The sequence below is a fragment of the Heliangelus exortis genome, chromosome 28 (genome assembly GCF_036169615.1).
Source record: "Heliangelus exortis chromosome 28, bHelExo1.hap1, whole genome shotgun sequence".
NCBI lineage: Eukaryota > Metazoa > Chordata > Aves > Apodiformes > Trochilidae > Heliangelus > Heliangelus exortis.
Window position 1 is genome coordinate 832345 of NC_092449.1, and position 17725 is coordinate 850069.

The 17725-nt window shown below is 58.8% G+C and overlaps 1 protein-coding gene across 8 annotated transcripts in view; it reads left to right on the plus strand.

Annotated features, from left to right (window-relative positions):
* Positions 1 to 17044, plus strand: part of CSNK1G2 (casein kinase 1 gamma 2) — a 38788-nt gene extending 21744 nt beyond the window's left edge. For 7 of the 8 annotated variants that reach the window (XM_071728215.1, XM_071728218.1, XM_071728213.1 and 4 more), the window contains 12 exons: positions 1894 to 2396; positions 9057 to 9097; positions 9626 to 9695; positions 10122 to 10270; positions 10720 to 10954; positions 11087 to 11172; positions 11582 to 11666; positions 11761 to 11909; positions 12455 to 12538; positions 14111 to 14215; positions 15738 to 15844; positions 16439 to 17044. In XM_071728215.1, coding sequence (XP_071584316.1) covers positions 2210 to 2396; positions 9057 to 9097; positions 9626 to 9695; positions 10122 to 10270; positions 10720 to 10954; positions 11087 to 11172; positions 11582 to 11666; positions 11761 to 11909; positions 12455 to 12538; positions 14111 to 14215; positions 15738 to 15844; positions 16439 to 16493 — 1353 coding nt within the window. In that variant the 5' untranslated portion in view covers positions 1894 to 2209 and the 3' untranslated portion in view covers positions 16494 to 17044. The remainder of the gene's footprint in view (positions 1 to 1893; positions 2397 to 9056; positions 9098 to 9625; positions 9696 to 10121; positions 10271 to 10719; positions 10955 to 11086; positions 11173 to 11581; positions 11667 to 11760; positions 11910 to 12454; positions 12539 to 14110; positions 14216 to 15737; positions 15845 to 16438) is intronic. The other variant, XM_071728219.1, reaches the window with a different exon arrangement.
* The last annotated feature ends 681 nt before the right edge of the window (positions 17045 to 17725 follow it).

Sequence of the window (17725 nt, forward strand, 5' to 3'; positions counted from 1 at the left end):
AATAGCTATCGAGAGCCATTAAAAAGTTTCACAGGGTTTGGCCAAGCCTCAGGACTTGCAGTGTGCTCATTTCCTGGAGGCTGAGCAGGGAAAGGGGGGTGAGGGGGGGGTTTGGTTGTTTAACCCCCAGGTAACGAGGCCGTGGCAGGCAGGGGCTCTGGGTGGGCAGAGGGAAGTGGGGAGAGGGGGAGTGGGGCCCAGGGGGTGGGCAGGAGGGGGTGGGGGCTGCTCCTGCAGCTCAGCTGCCTGCAAAGACAGCAAGGGCTGAACTGAGAGCAAAACCAGAGGTGCTGGGAGAGTGTGCCTGTGTCTGTCTGCCTGTGTCTGTGTGTGCCTGTGTGTGCCTGTGCCTGTCTGCCTGTGCCTGTGTGTGCCTGTGTCTGTGTCTGCCTGTGTCTGTGTCTGCCTGTGTCTGTGTCTGCCTGTGTCTGTGTCTGCCTGTGTCTGTCTGCTTGTGTCTGCCTGTGCCTGTGTCTGCCTGTGCCTGTGTCTGCCTGTGCCTGTGTCTGCCTGTGCCTGTCTCTGCCTGCCTGTCTCTGCCTGCCTGTCTCTGTCTGCCTGTCTCTGTCTGTGTCTGCCTGTCTCTGTCTGTGTCTGCCTGTCTCTGTCTGCCTGTGTCTGTGTCTGGCTGTGCCTGGCAAGGTTCCCAGTGTGCACCCAGCTCCTGTTTGACCTTCTGCAGATCCCAGTCCCTCTGGAGCTTCCCAGCACGTTCCAGCCAGTTCCCACCCAGGCATCTCTGCAGACGGGGAGCTGAGCCTGATCCCCCTGCCAGGGCAGCTCTGGTGGGAGTCTGGGAAGAGGGAGGGCACAGCTCCCTCTTGGAATCTTGTTTTCCTGAGCTGATGGATGGTCCTGCTCATTCCACTCCTCTGGAAGGGAGCAAGGAGCTGATTTGGGCTCAGGCAGGCAGAGTGGGCTTGTACAGAACCAGTGGTGTGGAATCATAGAAGAGTTTGGGTTGGAAGGGACCTCTAAAGGTGACCCAGTCCAGGCTCCCCAGGAACTCTCGTTTGAGGGGCTGAGCTGAGCCCTGCTTGTTTGTGGGGGGAACCTGGGGTTCCTGCCAGCACGGGGCAAGCTGCTGTGTGACCACTGAGTAGACAACATGGCCATCAGCAAGTGTCACAGCAGGTTGTCCCCAGGCTGTGGCTACCAGCCCTGCTGGCCACCCTGCCTCACTCTGAGCTTTGCAATTAAAATGTAGGGTTGTTGTTTTGGGTTTGTTTGTTTGTTTTTTTCACTGAGTGAGCGGGTACCAAGTCCCGGGCTCCTGGGCACACCGTGGTGGCAGCCCCAGGCATGGCCATTCCTGCAGAGTTCCTTGGAATCTCTGTCCCTTCCCACGCCTCCTGGCACAGGATCTCTGGCACCAAGGTTGTGGCCCAAGCACAGCCCAGGGGAAGCAGCTCTGACTCAGCTGCCCGCAGCCTCTGGGCCTGCAGGGACCCTCTTGGCAAGCAGCCACTTGGGGACGATGTCCTCATTTCCCTTCCTAGGAAATGGCATTCCTGGGGGGTTTTGCCATGGGGCTTTACACGTGTCCTCTGATTTTGGGGACCCCGGGGTGTGACAGTGACAGCACAGCCCCAAGCACCTCCAGTTCTCCTTGCTGCCAGCATGCAGCTCCGTGGGGACGTTCTCCTGAGGTCACTTGCTGCTGGCTCTGACACTCCTCGAGTGTTTCACCTCCTGCCATCACCTGAGGGTTATTTATTTCTGGCAGTGTTGGGGGGCACAGCCCTGAGACCCCCGGCATCTCTCACCGTACCGAGAGTTATCTCTAAGGCAGGGAGGGTGCTGGGGGAGCTCTGCAGAGCTGGGGGGAAGGAACCTGGAGCCCAGATCCCACTCTTTGTCCTCCTGCTAATTTTCTCCCTCTCCTTTCTGCAGCTGGGAGACGGAGGAGCCGTGCTGGGAGGCCCCTCTGCAGAGGATGTTCCCTCCACCACAGAGCTCCCTGTGACGGGCGACGATGACAATCCCGGCAGGACCTTGGGAAGCACTAAGATTTCAGTAGCCCAGCACCCGTGGGTGGCCACTTCTCCCTCCTTCTCCACGCCCTGCCCTCCCACCACTCCCCGGGATGGTGTATTATTAACCAAGAAGAACCCTGCTTCTTCTCTTCTCCTCACCCCTCAACTTTCGGCAGCTCTGGGATTTGTATGGCAGCAGCGTAACCGTGGAGAGGCCGGGGTATCACAAACTTATGGATTTTGATAAGAGAGGAGGGAAAGGGGAGCTGGAGGAAGGTAAAAGGATGTCCAAGACAGGTGGAGGAAGGAGCAGTCATGGAAGCCGGAGTGCTGGAACCAACTCGGGAGTCTTAATGGTGGGTCCCAACTTCCGGGTCGGCAAGAAGATTGGATGTGGCAATTTCGGGGAGCTCCGTCTAGGTGAGAAGGGTGATCTTCTGTCCTTCCTACGTCTGCTGCTGCTCTGGCACCCACCTCCTGCAGCAGGAGGAGCTGGCATGGCCCTGTGACCCTCAGCACCAAGGCTGGTGTACAAGCCACAGGGTGCTGAAGCAGCACGTGTGGCTCTGAGGTGCCTTCTCCTCAGACCCTTCACGCTGCTCTGGATCTTTCAAAGCCCAGCTCAGCCCCCAGGACTGATGCAGAGGTGGTTCCAGCCCTTTCTCCTCTCTGTCAAGTTTGGGGTTTGTCTGGGAGAGTGTTTTCTGTTGGTCCAATCCAGCCTGGCTGTCCCCTCAGTCCAGGGGATGTCCCCTCCATTTCAGGAGATGCTGCTGAGCCCTCACCAGATCTCCCCCCACCTGTGCCCAGGGTGCTGCCCTCCTGCTGCCCCAGGAGCCTCAGGAGAGCAGAGGGAGGGCAGGGGGACCTGGGGGGTGTTCACTCTGCTGGGGTGAACATCTGAGGAAGAGAGTCAGGATTTTATCTCAGGTAAATTCTCTGCTTGTTGACATCGGGTGTTTCAGAGACTCCTCCAACATTTTATGCAGAGCAGACAGGGCTGAATAAAACCCAGGCACCTTCCATGGTCGCTTTCCACTTTGACCCAAGTTTATCAGGAAAGAGTTTGAGCAACTTCTTGTTTAGAGGGTGGGTGGGTTGCTCCTCTCCCACGGCCTTGGTGTGCCCCAGGAGGCTTTCAGCAAGCTGTTAACTCTTGGGTTGGCATCAGGCAGCTGGGAGAGGTCTGGCAGTGCCAGCAGCACAGCCTGGATGTCTCCAGGAATGCACCTTGGATGTGTGGGTGGGGTCTCTGCCAGCACCTCAGGGAAGTGTCCTGGGGAGAGGGAAGAGAGATGGTCCTGGGGAGCCTCTGGCAGCTTTGTTGCTCTGGGATATTTTAAGCAGCCCCTTTTCAAACCCAGCTCTGAGCTAAACCTGCAGTCCCTGTGGTCTCTTGGGCGGGCTGGGTGTGTGCCAGAGGAGCGGGAGGTGGGAGGCTCAGGGTGGGGTGAGTTTCCCTCTGTCTGTGGGGAGTTAATGTCAGCTCTTCCCGGTGTGACAGACTGGCTGGTGCCAGGCTGAACCCTCCTGTCCCCAGTGGGGTGGCTGCTTAATTGCAGAGCTTGAGAAAAAAACTCAGCTGCAAATCCAGCCGAGTGGTTCCCGTGTTCAGCAGAGGCTCCCAGCATGGGGAAGGGCTCCAACCCTTCCTGCAATCCCACCCCCTGGGGAAGTGGTCAGGGATTTTGCCTTCACTGCCCTGGGGGGATCTCAGCAGCTCCTGGGGACGCTGCCTCTGCTGCCCTCCTGCTGCAGGGATGGTTGGGAAGGGCTCTGAGCTGTGCAGAGCCCACTTGTGTCCTGTCCCCTCCTTTTCCCTGCTTTCCAGTGAACATTCCACGTGTTCTGGGTGAGCTGTTCTCCAAGACCCTGCTCTGGGCAGCACTCTGAAACACCAGGGACTGTTGCTTTGCCTGGTGTGCTGAGCACTGGGGGTCAGTGTGAGCCCTGCCTTGGCCTCCCCCTGGCTTTGCAGGGACAGCAGCTGGGTGGGCACAGGTCTCACGTGGGTCTGAGCATCATCCGTGGGGCTGGCAGCCAGAACAGAGCCAGCCCAGGGATTTGGGAGCCCTTGGGCTTGGTTTGCTGTGGCTGAGGGACAAGCAGTGAGCTCTGGCTCTGGGGCTCTGCAGCAGTCAATTCTCTCTGTCAGAGTTTGTCCTTGCCACCAGCAAGAGAAGCTTCCAGTCCCTTCACGTGGTGTCCCTGCCCTGTCACACCCTGCACTTCCCAGCACTAATATGGGAAAGGCCTGAGCACAACATCTCAGAACAGCACAGGGAGCCTCCTAAAACCCCATCTCTCTTCCTTAGGTGTGGCCCTGAGCTGCCTCAGGGCTCAGGAATCCTTCCAGGATTCCACAGAAAGTAGGGATTCCTCCAGCTGCAGGTGAATGGCAAGGGACCAGAGGGATCCTGCTGTGATGTGGTGGCAGGAGCAGGGATGCTCCCCAGCTGCTGCTGAACACTCAGTTCTTCCTGGGAATGGTGGCAGAGGCCAAAGTGTGGCTCAGGCTATAGAAGTGCCCAGATCTGCTTTGAACTTTTTTTTCCTTTCATTAAAAAAAAAGCCAGGAGGCCTTGCAAAAGCCTGCTGGGAGGTGACCCCTCCAACTCCCAGTGATGGAGGAAAATGAAGTTGTTTTCATGAAACAGGCACCACTTTGCCCAATTTCAGCACCGTGCTGAGAGGGAGGTGCCCTTCTGGGTGCCTCAGGATGGGGACAAATCCTCCCAGGTATGGAGGTGTCCAAAATCACCAGTGAATTATTTAAAAATAACACAAAAACAAAAAAAATGGGCACAAGGCATTCGTGGAAAGGGTTGTCAGGGCCTGGCCCAGACTGCCCAGGGCAGGGCTGGAGTCCCCATCATCCCTGGAGGGGTTTCAGAGCCCTGGAGATGTGGGGATGAGGGACATGGGGTGGGGGTGGCCTTGGGAATGGTTGGACCTGATGATTGGAAAGGGCTTTTCCAGCCAAATGGATTCTGGTCTGTGCTCTGCTGGGTGCTGGGCTGCCTGGGAGACACATTTCTGAGCCAGGAGCTGCTTTTCTCCTGCCCCTGGGGTTCCCCTGGGGCTGCCTGAGCTGGTTCCCTGTCAGATTTGGTTTTCCTTTTGGTCTTCAGAGCCTCCTCTAGAAGAAAGTCAAATTTTAAAGTAACTATTTTTTTTTTCAATGGTATGAGAGGCCACTGCTGTAAGGAACTGTCATTGCTTGGCCTGATGTCACTGGGGCTGTGGTGCTTGCAGGTCTGGGACAGTGCCTGCTGTCTTCACATGGAGCCACTTTCTCCCATGTTCCTCAGGTGCAATGCCTGGCACTGGAGAATCATGGAATTGTCAGTGTTGGAAAAGACCTCTGGGATCATCACACCCAACAGTCTGCCCTACAGCCCCTACCCACTGACCCATCCCCTAGAGCACCTCATCTTTTGAACACCTCCAGAGATGGTGGCTCCACCCAGGCCTGGGCAGCCTCTTCCAATGTTCAACCACTCTTACTGGGAAGAAATTTTTTGCTAATCTCCAATCTGAACCTCCCCTGGTGGAGCTTGACCCCATTTCCTCCTGTCTGATCTCTCTCCCCAGGGAGAAGAGGACAACAACATCTGTCTCACCACAACCTTCCAGGGAGCTGTAGGGAGTCATGAGGTCTCCCCTCAAGCTGAACACCCCCAGTCCCCTCAGCCTCTCCCCCAAGCACCAGGACAGGAGAAGCCCCAATTCCTGGTGCCCATCCCAGGGCTGTCACCAGCACGGGCAGTGCTGTGTCCCACCCTGTGCCACAGCCAAGGGGCAGCTCAGCTCCTTTTGGGGCTGCTGGGATGTGGAGGAGCAGGTGCTGGGAGGGCTCAGAGCAAGCCAGGTCCTGTTTGGAGATGGGCAGCAGAGCCAGGGCTTGGCTGGCTCTGTCACTGCTGCTGGTGGCTTCAGCTCAGCTCTGCTCACAGTGTCCTGAAGGTGCTGGCAGCTGGGTTTGGAGGCACCACCAGCACTGAGCTGGGCAAAGGCCTCTGCAAATGCAAATATTTGTTCCCTGCTGCCCATCTTCCTGCTTTTCTCTTTTTTTTTCTTTTTTTTTCCCCTCTATTTTGGTTCTGCCTTTGACTCCTGCAGGGCTCCCTGAGCATCCTCCCTGGGGCAATCCGTGGACTCCAACACATTTCAGGTGCTGAAGGGATCATCGTGAGGGAGCTCTGGGCTGCAGGAGCTGGGACATTCCTGGTGCTGGCCAGGCCCTGCCAAGGGTAGAACCCTGCAGCTCAGCCTCCTTGCTCTTTTGCTTTTTCTTTCCTGTCAGTTTTTTTTTCCTGGTTCTGCTCTTCACACTTATGTTTGTTTGGTTTTTTTTTTTTTTTTATCAAGGAAGCTGCAGAGGGGGGGTCAGACAGCAGCACTGATTTTGCTCTCTCAGCTCCCCCATCTCTTCTCCCAGCTTTCTGAAGCCCTCCAAGCATTGCAGGGGGGGATGAGCCATGGGGGTACCAAACAATGTGAACTCATTTCTTGGGCTGAGAGAGGGCTGCCAGCTCCCAGAGCATTTGTGCTGGTAGCTTTCTGTGCCAGTGAGCCACGGGGGGGACAACGTGGTGGGAACAGGACAGATGCCAGGTAACAGGGACAGGAATGGACCTCTCCAAGCACAGCCCTGCTGGGGATGCTCCTACCTCCTTCCTTTCTCCCTCCCCACTGTGTCCTGGGCTGGTTTTGCTGTGTCCCTCTGACTGGCTGGCAGGTAACTGCCATGGGTTGGGTTGGTTTTTTTTTTCCCCTCTTCAGACTGAGCCTGTGAAAATTCAGCTGTGAATTTTCAGGTTGCATGGTACTGCCCTGAAGGCAACAGGGATATTTTGGGGCTGAGTGTCCAGCCCTGAGGCTGGAGCCCACCTGAGCTGGGGAGCAGATGGAGACCCTGTGCTGCTGTCACAGGCAGGGCCATCCCTGCCTCTCCCTGCTTCCCAGCTGCCACGTGGGGCTGTTTTGCTCTCCCTTGCAATTATTTGCAAAACACAGAGGTCCTGGTGCCTGGCAGATGAGCTGCCTGCAGCACTTCTCCTCCCTGCCAGCTCCCTGCCTGCTCTCCTCTTGACTCACTGGGAGGTGACCCAGGAGTGAAGGAATCCTGGGTTCCATCAGGATTTGAGTTCTTCCCTGCCCCCATCAAGTGAGACAGAACAAGGGAAATGTCTTCAAGTTGTGCTTGGGGAGGTTTAGATTGGATATTAGGAACAACCTATTCCCCAGAAGGGTTGTCAGGCCTTGGGCACAGGGCTGTGTAGATGTGGTGCTGAGGGCCAGGGGTTAGTGCATGGGTTGGAGGTGATGATCTGAGGGGTCTTTTCCGACCCAAGTTGTTCTGTGATTCTGTTGTTTTCTACATTCCCAATGAATCGGGGGTTCCCTTGAGCACTCTGGAGCCATGGATGTGCCTGGAGGATGTCCCACCTCCTCCTCAGGAAATGTCACTCCACAATGGGCCAGAACTCCTGGGTCTGGCATGTGCTGGTGTCTGCCAGACCTTTCACCCCTCCTGATCACAGCTTCCCAATTGCTGTGAAGGGATTTGGTTTTGCAGAGGCACCAGGCAGAGTGGCTTGGTGGGGGTCCCATGGGACAGGAGAGGGTCAAGGAGGCAGCAGGACTGAGCCCCTCCTTGGTGGCAGAGCCTGTCCTGGGAGGAGCTGCTCCGTGAATATCTCCCATTCATCCCTCTCCTCCTAATCCTGCTCTGGCACTCAGCAGCTGGCTCTGGTGTCACCCGGCCAGGATTTATTGCTGCTTCAGGTGGAGAGCAGCAGTTGGAGCAGATGAAATCTTATGCCAGGAGGAGCTTGTTCCCTGAGCAAATTGCTTGGAGAAAATCTGAGGAGGCAGATGCAGCTCCCTCAGACAGACACAGGGTTGGGATTGGGATCGTGGGCAGGGATCCCCTGCAGTTACCTCCCATCCCCTGTGTCCTGCAGGGCTCTGCCTCGGGCTCAGGCCTCAGGCAGAAGGAGCACACAGCTCTTGCTGCAAACCTCTCTAATCACTGCTGGTATGAACCTGGGGCAGAGGTTGTTCTGACCTTTCCCAGCTGTAACATCATCCTTACAGGTGTAACATCATCCTTATACCCTCCTGGCTCTCTGGGGTGAGCAAGGGGATGTGCAGACAAACCTCTTGTAGTTCTGGCTGTGTCAGCTCCTGGGAAGGTGCTGAGCTCTCTTGGAAGGCATTTTGGGAGGCACGAGTGCCCTTGCAACTCACTATGAGGCTTGTCTGCCTCTCCCCATTGCACATCAGTGCCTTCAGCTCCTCCTCAGAGGCTGGGGCTGCTCCTGCCTTCCCCTACACCCAGGGCTGGGTGGGAGCATCCCACAGGAGGAGGTTGAACCACAAGTGTGTGTGTGTTTGTGTGTGTGTGTGTGTGTGTGTGTGTGTGTTTGTGTGTGTGTGTGTGTGTGTGTGTGTGTGTGTGTGTGTGTTTGTGTGTGTGTTTGTGTGTGTGTGTGTGTGTGTGTGTGTGTGTGTTTGTGTGTGTGTTTGTGTGTGTGTGTGTGTGTCTGGCCGTGTGTGGCACCCCCAGGAGTGACCCCAGGATTGCCCCCTGCCCATGGTGTCTTTGCCAGCTGCAGTGCCTCGAGCTGCCCCAGCTCTCTTGGGGTTCCTCCTCCCCACCACCCTTTACATGGTTCTCTGGTCCTGTCCCCCAGCTCAGGGCAGCCCTGTTCAATGCAGGGATGTGGCTGGAGAAGCAGCAAGTCCCAGCCTTGGCTGCTCTCATCTCTGCAGGCCTGGACTGGGATGCTGCTGCCTCCCAGCAGCCTTGGCTCTGGCCCCCAAGCAGCCTGCCAGTCCCGGAGGAATCCACTTAATTCATCTGGGGGTAATTAACAGGCGTGTTGCAACTCCCCACAGTGGGTTGCTGCTCCTGCTCGTGCCTCCGGGCCTGGTTCTGTGTTTTGGGAGCCACCAAACCTGTTGGGGATGTTCTGCAGCCCAGGAGCCCTCGGGGCCATGGTGGGTGTGATGTGGGGGTTACTGCAGGGGCTCTCTTGCTTTCAATTCTCTTTTTTGTGTCTCTCCCTGCAGGAAAGAACCTCTACACAAATGAATACGTAGCTATCAAATTGGTGAGTCCCTCCGTGGTCAGTGGGGATGCTCAAGCCCCCCTGGGAGGAGATTGTTCACCCTCCCCAGGGGCGGGTGGCACGGGTCGAGCTGAGCGGGTGGCAGTGGGTGACACGGGGTGGCTGCACAGGAGCTGAGCTCCCTGTGGGGAGCCAGGACAGGCAGAGAAGGTGGGGTGAGCTGGGCTGGGTAGAGGAGATCCTGGAGGCTTTGGCTTCTCCAGGACCTCACTGTGCTGCATTTGGCTGGTGCCAGCAGAGAGACCTCCAGGAGGGGATGGTCCCCACTGCCACCACTGCTGGTGGTGTCTGTCCCAGCACCCAGGTGTCTCTGGAAGGGGTGGATCTGGCTCCCATATGGGCTCGTTTTCTCCCCTCATCCCCTGAGGCCTCATCTCCATTTTATACCACATACCCAATCCCAAATGCTCTTAGTCCAGCTGCTGCCAGCATGTGAAGGAGGTGTCTGACACCCAGACCTTCCTGACATCCTGCTTCCTACAACAGCCTTAACCTCTTCTCTCCTGCAAGGAACCCATAAAGTCCCGGGCCCCCCAGCTGCACCTGGAGTATCGGTTCTACAAACAGCTTGGCAATGCAGGTATGGGCTGGGCTGAGCTGCCTCCTGGCTGACAGGGCTCAGAAAGGGGAAAGGGGGAGAAAGGGAGGGATTGGGAGGCTTCCTAGAAATGTGACACTGCAGATTTGCTCCCCGGCATGAGTGATTCCTGGCCATCTGCTGGGCTGGGAGAGGCTGGGTTTGCACAAAGCCACATCTTAATCTTTGATCCCTTTTTATTTAGTTCTTTTTCCCCCACCTCCCCTGCAGCAGCCAGGAGTGCAGAGGGAGCTTCCTCCTTCCCCCTCCTGCCAGGAGCAGAGTCAGGGTCTCTGTGGTGTGGAGGGAGGGCAGTGCAGGGCCAGCCCCCATCCCAGCTCCAGCAACACCACGGCTGTGCCCGCGTGGCCCTGGGCTGCTGCTCAGCCGTGTCCCCCCCTCTGAGAGCCCCTGCTCCCTCTCTTGCAGAAGGAATTCCTCAGGTTTACTACTTTGGCCCTTGTGGGAAGTACAATGCCATGGTGTTGGAGCTGCTGGGACCCAGCCTGGAAGATCTCTTTGATCTGTGTGATCGGACCTTCACGCTCAAGACCGTCCTGATGATCGCGATCCAGCTGGTGAGCTCTGGTCCTGGTTCTGCTTCTGCACAGCTCACCCCAGCACAGAGCACCCCTGGGGAGTGGGGTGGGCATAGGGTGGGCTGCATGGGGCCCTCAGAGGGAAGGGGAGGGGAAGGAGGTGTGACCCAGCATCCAGCAGATCCTGCCTGCTGGCACGTCCAAGCTCGGCTCTCCCCACAGTCACCCCCCACAGGAGGGCTCTCTCTCCCTCACCCCTCTCTGAGCACTCAGGGACATCTCTCACCTGGGCTCAAAGATGTGGCCAGGCTGTGGTTGTTGTCTCCTGGTGCTGGAGTTTGTGCCCATCCAGGGTGATGTATGGGCTGAGGGGAGCAGGGTTGCTGGCAGGAGACAAAGCAATTGGAGCAAAGTCAATCCCAGGGGAGGAGGAGGGTGCGGGGAGGCTGTGTCTCTGCCATGATGCTGATGTCCTCTCCTGCCCCCAGATCACACGGATGGAGTATGTCCACACCAAAAGCCTGATCTACAGAGACGTCAAGCCAGAGAACTTCCTGGTGGGGCGGCCGGGCAGCAAGAGGCAGCACACCATCCACATCATTGATTTTGGCCTGGCCAAAGAGTACATTGACCCCGAGACCAAAAAACACATCCCCTACAGAGAGCACAAGAGCCTGACAGGGACAGCACGCTACATGAGCATCAACACCCACCTGGGGAAAGGTGTGTGCAGCCAGCCCTGCCCCGCAGCCCCAAGGGAGGGGATGGGGTCTGCAGGGTCTGGCAGGGACAGGGAAGGTGGCTGCAGGGGAAACATGGCTCTTTTTTTTATTTTTTTTTTTCCCCTCCATGCAGAACAAAGCCGCAGGGATGACCTGGAAGCATTAGGGCACATGTTTATGTACTTCCTCCGGGGGAGCCTTCCTTGGCAAGGCCTCAAGGTAAGTGCTGCCCCTGGGCACAGCTGCCTCACGGGGCTGGCTCTGCTCTGCCCTGGGCAGCAGCAGGGTTTGGGGGGGAAAGCTTTCACTTCAGTGGGTCTGCATCTCGCCAAACACAAGGATCATTGCTCTGAGCTTGGTGCCAGGCCCTTGCTGAAGATGTCCCCCTGTCTGTGTCCCTCCTGCTTTGCAGCAGTACTTGCTGCTCTCAGTGGCAGTCTGGGTACCACACTCCCCTGTGTTCATCTTCCAGACCTGCCCTGGGTAAGGGGATTCCCTGGGAATGAGCTCTCACTGTTACTTGGAAAAGGGAACCAAGAAACCCTTCGTGGTCTGATGGCACCCAGTGCCTTCCTGTCCCCAGGGGCCCTGCCCAGCCTCCGTGCTGACCTGCTCCTTGTCCCTGCAGGCTGACACGCTGAAGGAGAGGTACCAGAAGATCGGCGACACCAAAAGAGCCACTCCAGTGGAGGTGCTCTGTGAGAACTTCCCAGGTGAGGGCACTCCCTCTGGCCTGTCCCCGTCCCCAGAGCCCCCTGGGCTGGCATTTTGTCCCCTGTCCCCACTGAGCCCACTCTGTCCCCACAGAGGAGATGGCCACGTACCTGCGCTACGTGCGGCGCTTGGATTTCTTCGAGAAGCCGGACTATGACTACCTGAGGAAGCTCTTCACAGACCTGTTCGAGAGGAACGGTTACGTGTTCGACTACGAATACGACTGGGCAGGGAAACCACTGGTGAGTGGGGTGGGAGGAAGGTGTGCTGGGCCCTGGGGGGCAGTGGGCAGCACGGTGGGGGTGAGTCGGGGTGGTCAGCAGCAGTGGTTCGGGAGGATGCAGGTCCGGGCCTCAATCCTCCCTGTGCCTCAGAAATCATCTTTTTAAAAAGAGGCTGGATGGGGCACTCAGTGCCGTGATCTGGGAACCACAGTGGGAGTGGATTAAGGGTTGGACTCGGTGATCTCAGAGCTCCTTTCCAACCCGGATGATTCTGTGACCAGGCACCCACAGCCAGCTCCCAGCTGGGGCTGCTGTGCTCTGGGGTAAAGCTGGGACATGGGAGTTGGAGGCTTCTGGAGCCAAGGGGAGCCCAGCACTTTTGTTGTCACTTTGCTTTCTGCTCCCTGCATCCTCCAGGGCTCGCTTCAGCCCCATACTACAGATGGCCTGCTGGGGTGGGGATCAGGCCCCCTCTTCTGGGAAGTTTCATGTTTGGTCAAGGGGTGTGGGGTGGCAGGGGGGCTGCTGTGCTGCTGCTGACATTGTCCTTGTCCTGTCCCCAGCCCACCCCCATCGGCACGATGCACAGCGAGGTGCAGGTGCAGCCCCCGAACAGAGACAAAGCACAGCCACACACCAAACACCAGGTGAGCACCAGCACTGCCATGGCCAGGCACAGCACCATGGCTGGGCACAGCACCATGGCTGGGCATAGCTCCAGCTTCTCTCCACAGACCCGTGGAGCTCAGCAGGGCCCTGCGTGGAGACCAGGCCTGGGGCAGCTTTCTGTCTGCAGTCTGTGGGAGGGCTTCCTCCCTGGCTCTGTGGCTAGCAGGGGCACCAGTGGCCTGGCAGAAGCAGGAGGGATCAGCCATGGGAGGCTGTAGCTCCAGGCCTGGCTGTCAGCCTCTGGGCTGCAGGGTTTAGCACTGGGCAGGAGGTGCTGACATGGTCCAGGCTGCCCCATCTCCTGCTAAGGACAGTGTCCCCAGTGCTGTGTCCCCAGTGCTGTGTCCCCAGTGCTGTGTCCCCATGGGAGTAACTTGCTGCTCTGTTTGTGGTGCCACTTTCTTTAATGGCATGGGGACACAGGAGAAGGGAGGGGGCTGTCTGGTTCACAGGAGATTTGTGGGGCAGTGTGTGGCTCTGTGCTGGAGATAACACAGGCTGGCTCTGGGCTGGGAACTGGCAGGATGTGGGAGCATCCCAGGGCAGGCAGACAGGCAGGGCAGTGCAGGCAGCTCCTGCCTGGCTCAGTGTGGGAAAGGGGATGGGATGCCTGGCACTCCTCTGGTGCTGTGGTGGGTCCTCCCCTGGTGCAGGAAATGGCTTTGGGACTGCTGCCATCCCGAGCACAACTTTCCCCAGCAGCCCTGTATGGTCCATCCATCCTCTTACCTGGAGCAGCTGCTAGGTGCAGCACCCTGTGCTCCATCACTCCTGTGTCAGCCCAGGATGAGCACGGGGCAGCTGGGACAGCCCTGGCTCTCACTGGCAGCACTTCCTTAGGGAGAGGGCAACATCTTCAAAGCCCCTCTGACTTATTCCTGGGAACTTGCTCCCAGTATCTGTGCTTTGCCTCCAGCAGAGGAGGAATGCCATGTTCAACATCAAGCAGAGCACAAAACTCCCACAGCACGGGAGCAGATTCCAGCCTGGGGTTCTGCAGGGACCCCCAGCAACTGTGGGGATGTGGTTTGGGGGACAGTTTGGCAGCGAGGTGCTGAGGAGCCCCTGCCCTCAGGGAGCAGCACTGCTGACATTGTCCCTGTCACCCTCTGAAGGTCGGTGCTGGGCAGGGAGCTCTGCGCTCCGCATCGCCCCTGGCACAGGAGGGAGATGCAGCTCCCACCCACAGCCACTGGCTCCACGTGGGGTTGGTCCTGCTCCTGGTCCTGCTCCACGGGGCCACGAGCCCTCATCTGCCCCGAGCCCAGCTCCATCGCTGGGGTGGGAGGTGTCTGTGTGTCCGTGGCCAGGGGGATGCAGCCCCAGGGCCTGCTCCGGGGAGCTGCCGGGATGGTGCTGCACGAGTTCCCTCCACAGTCACAAACTCGAGCTGCTCCAGTCATGTTTTTTGCTTTTGCATGTCTTATTTTCTCGACTCCCTTTGCCACTCTTCTCCCCGCCCTTTCCGTCCACCTCTCCCTTCTCTTCCCCATTCTCCCTCTTTTTCTTTTGTTTCTTTTCATTCTGTTCCTCCTGCCTGTCGCGAGCAGCCGCCCGAGGGGACGGAGTTGTGGGATCCTCAGGCCGGTGGGCAGCCTGCCCAGGAGCCTTTGGGAGCTCACCTGGCAGCCAGCAGGCTCGGGGGGTCCGTCCAGGTACACGCAACCACGGGCTGAGGGCAGGGGTGGGCAGCTGGGGGGGACAGAGCTGACCAGCACCACACGACCCGTGCCCACGTGTGCCACCAGCGGTGCCAGGGGAGCAGTCGCACTCCCCCGTGCACACCCGGGCTCGTGCCCAGGCTGCCACACGAGGGGCCAGGAGCTCTGCTGCCCTGGGTCCTGGTGGGTGATGCTCACAGCTCACGGATGCTGCTTCCCAGAGGCTGCCAGGCTTCCTTGGTGCTGCCAGAGGGACTCGGAGGGCAGTTAGAGGAGGACAAAGTGTGACTCTGCCACGCATTGCCGGACAACGTGGCCTCATCCCACCTGGGGACTTCCCTGTGCCTCATTTGACCAGAGTGACAGCTTCTCTCCTCCCTCTCCCTGGGCAGTCCTCCTCTCCCCGCACCCGTGCCGTTGCTGCTGCCTCCCTCCTGCTCTGTCCTGAGAGGTCCCAGCCCAGGGGGATGGATGGGCACCCACAGTGGTCTCCCCAGGGCTGGGCCCACGCTGCTTCTTCCATCTCTGCTCCTGGTGCTCGTTTCTGCTGCTCCGTGGGGAATCTCTGCGGGTGCTGTGTCCTGGGTCAGGGGGTTTGTCCCCTGTCCCTGGGGCTCACGCTCTGCCCCGCTCCTCCTGCACCATGTCCCTGCTCCTGCTCTGCCAACCCCCCCTGTCCTGCTCCCAGCACTGCAGGGAGGTCCTGGTGATGCACAGGGGTTCTCTGGGGGGTCTGCAGCTTGGTAGAGCCCTGGGTGTGGTGGCTGTCGGGTGGCAGCTCCTCCACCAGCCTGGGTAAGGCCGGGGGGTCTGCAGCTTGGTAGAGCCCTGGGTGTGGTGGCTGTCGGGTGGCAGCTCCTCCACCAGCCTGGGTAAGGCCAGGGGACCTGCAGCTTGGTGATCCCTTGGCCTCCACATCCCCAGGGAGCTCTTGGCTTTGCCTGGGGGCAGCAGGCACAGGACGGGGGTTCCAGGCAAGCCCCAGCTGCCTGTGCCAACCCCGTCCTTGCTTTGGTGACTCGGATCTCCTGGTGGCCCTGGCACTGTGCACGGCCCTGCAGGCTGGGTGCTGGGCTGCCTCGGGGCTCAGCCATGCTGGGCTTGGGGCTGGGGACCAAGAGCTGTCACCAGTCCCTCAGCCATGGTGAGGTGTCCTTGGAGCTGACAGTTTCTGGGGCCGTGTCTCCCTGGCATGTCTGGAAGCCCCTGTCCCAGGGGGGTGCACAGGGGTTCCCAGGAGTCAGTCTCCTCCCAGAGACACTGAGGGGACCAGAACCGTCTGCAGTGGTGCTGCTGGGGAGTGCTCAGCACCCAGGCTGAGCTCTGCTCTCAGGGCAGGGGCACCATCCTGCCTGGGGACCTCGGTGCTCTCGGCTCATGCAGGGCCAGGGAGACCGTGTCACCTCCTGGGGCTGCACCTCTCCAGGACTCAGCAGCTGCAGTGCTGGGGACAAAGCCCAGGACTGTGCCCACGGGCCCCAGGGGCTGCCCCACACTGACCCTCATCTCTCCCCAGGTGATGAGCTCCACCAACGGAGAGCTGAACACGGATGACCCCACAGCAGGACATTCGAACGCCCCCATCACAGCCCCCACCGAGGTGGAGGTGACAGACGATACAAAGTAAGGACACAAACCCTGCCCCCTCTCATCAGGGACAGGGGGGCACAGGTTCCAGCAGCATCCCTGGAACACCTTGTCCAGGCCCCTCTGGGGGGGAACAGCCCAGCTCTAGGGCAAGTAATTCCTGTCCTTTGGATCCACTTCAGGAGTGTCCCTGCAGGGCCACCCCCAGCCCCCTCTCCCCTCCCCCTGCCCTGGGGCTCACACGTCCTCCCCAAAGCAGAGGGACCCGCACTGATCCAGGGCCACTCCTGCTCTGGACAGGAATTCCATTCCATTCCATTCCATTCCATTCCATTCCATTCCATTCCATTCCATTCCACTCCTGCCTGGCCCAGGCTCCATCCACAGGTGTTGGCTCTGTCTGGCATCGTGTGCCATGGTCGATGTCACTTGTCCTGCTTGGTGTCACTCTCTGTGCCCTTCACAGCGTCCCTGGTCCAGCGTCTGCCAGGGACACCTCCCAGAGCAGCTCTGCCCACATGGGGCTCGTCGAGGAGTTTTGATCCCCCCTCCCACACCATCTCCTCCCTGGGGGTTCCCAGCCCATCCCTCTCCATCCCGGGGGTGCTCACGGGTCCCCTCTGTCCCCAGGTGCTGCTGTTTCTTCAAGAGAAGGAAGAGGAAAACCACCAAGCGTCGCAAGTGAGCTGCCGGGCGGGGTGGAGCGGGGCGCGCGATGGCTCCTCTGCCTCTGGCCACGGATGGAAATTCCCCCACGGAGCCGGGGCCCCTCGGTTGGGACGGGGACAGTGGGGGCCGGGCCGGACGGGCCCCCCCAGGGCCCCAGGCGCAGGCGGGGAGCGGGGCCTCCCAAAACTGCTTTGTCCTTTCCTCCGCCACTCGCCCGGCGCGTGGCCGTTTACTCGAACCAAGCCCGACTTCGCCGAAGTTCCTGCGTCCGTCAAAAAGAAAAAAGAAAAAAAAAAAAAAAAAGAAGAAAAAAAAAACACAAAAAAAAAAAAAAACAAACCCCAAATCCACAGCGTCACTTGCTTTGAGTCTATAACTAGTTCGAAAAAAGGGGATCAACTCTACAGACTGAACCGTCACTGTCAGAAGAAGCAGAAGACAATTTGGAGAGCAGTGGGCTAAGGAGGAAAATTTTTTTTTTCTTTTTCTTTTTTTTTTTTTTTCTGTTGCTTCTTTGTCTCTTAAGTTAATTTAAAGTGAGTCTCGGTGCAGAGTGCTGAGTCGTCAGTCTTTGACCGTCATCTTCAGTGTTACTGAATTCTGCTCTTCCTTTAGGCCCCCGCCCCATCTCCCCGCCGGGTCCCTCCCCCTTCGTTAACGCCGTCGCTGGTGAGCGGGGCGGTCTCGGTGCGGTCTCGGTGCGGTGAGCGGCGCTGGGGGCGCGGCGGGGGGGGAAACGCGTTTACAGTTCATTTTACAATGCACTTTTGTGAGCAATACAGGGGTTGGTCTTGCCAGGAACGGGTCGGTGACTCCAAGGGGTTGGGGGGGACAGGTACAGCTGGGCACTGGACTGTCCTGGCCACTGACAGGGCCACCTGGCCGAGACCAAAGGGACCCGTGGAGGGCGGTGGCGGAGCACCCAGGAGCAGCCTCGCTGCTGACGCTGCTGAGGGATGGATCTGTTTCCGCCACAGCTTCAGGGGGCTGAAGGGGCAGTGGGGGTTTTTTTTTGGCCTCTTCAGTTTTACAGCCCGTTTGCCACGTGTCTGAGTCCCCCCCCCCCCCCCGAGGGTCCTGGGGCTGTCCCCAGGGGACACAGGGTGGGCCATGGCAGGTGGCACTGCAGGCAGAGAGTTGATGGGTGTCAGGGTGGCCTGGTGCTCCCTGTGTCCCCTCACCCCGGAGCCTGGGGCAGGGGGAAACTGGAGTTTTTTGCAACTTACACAGAAATGCATGGACACAGAC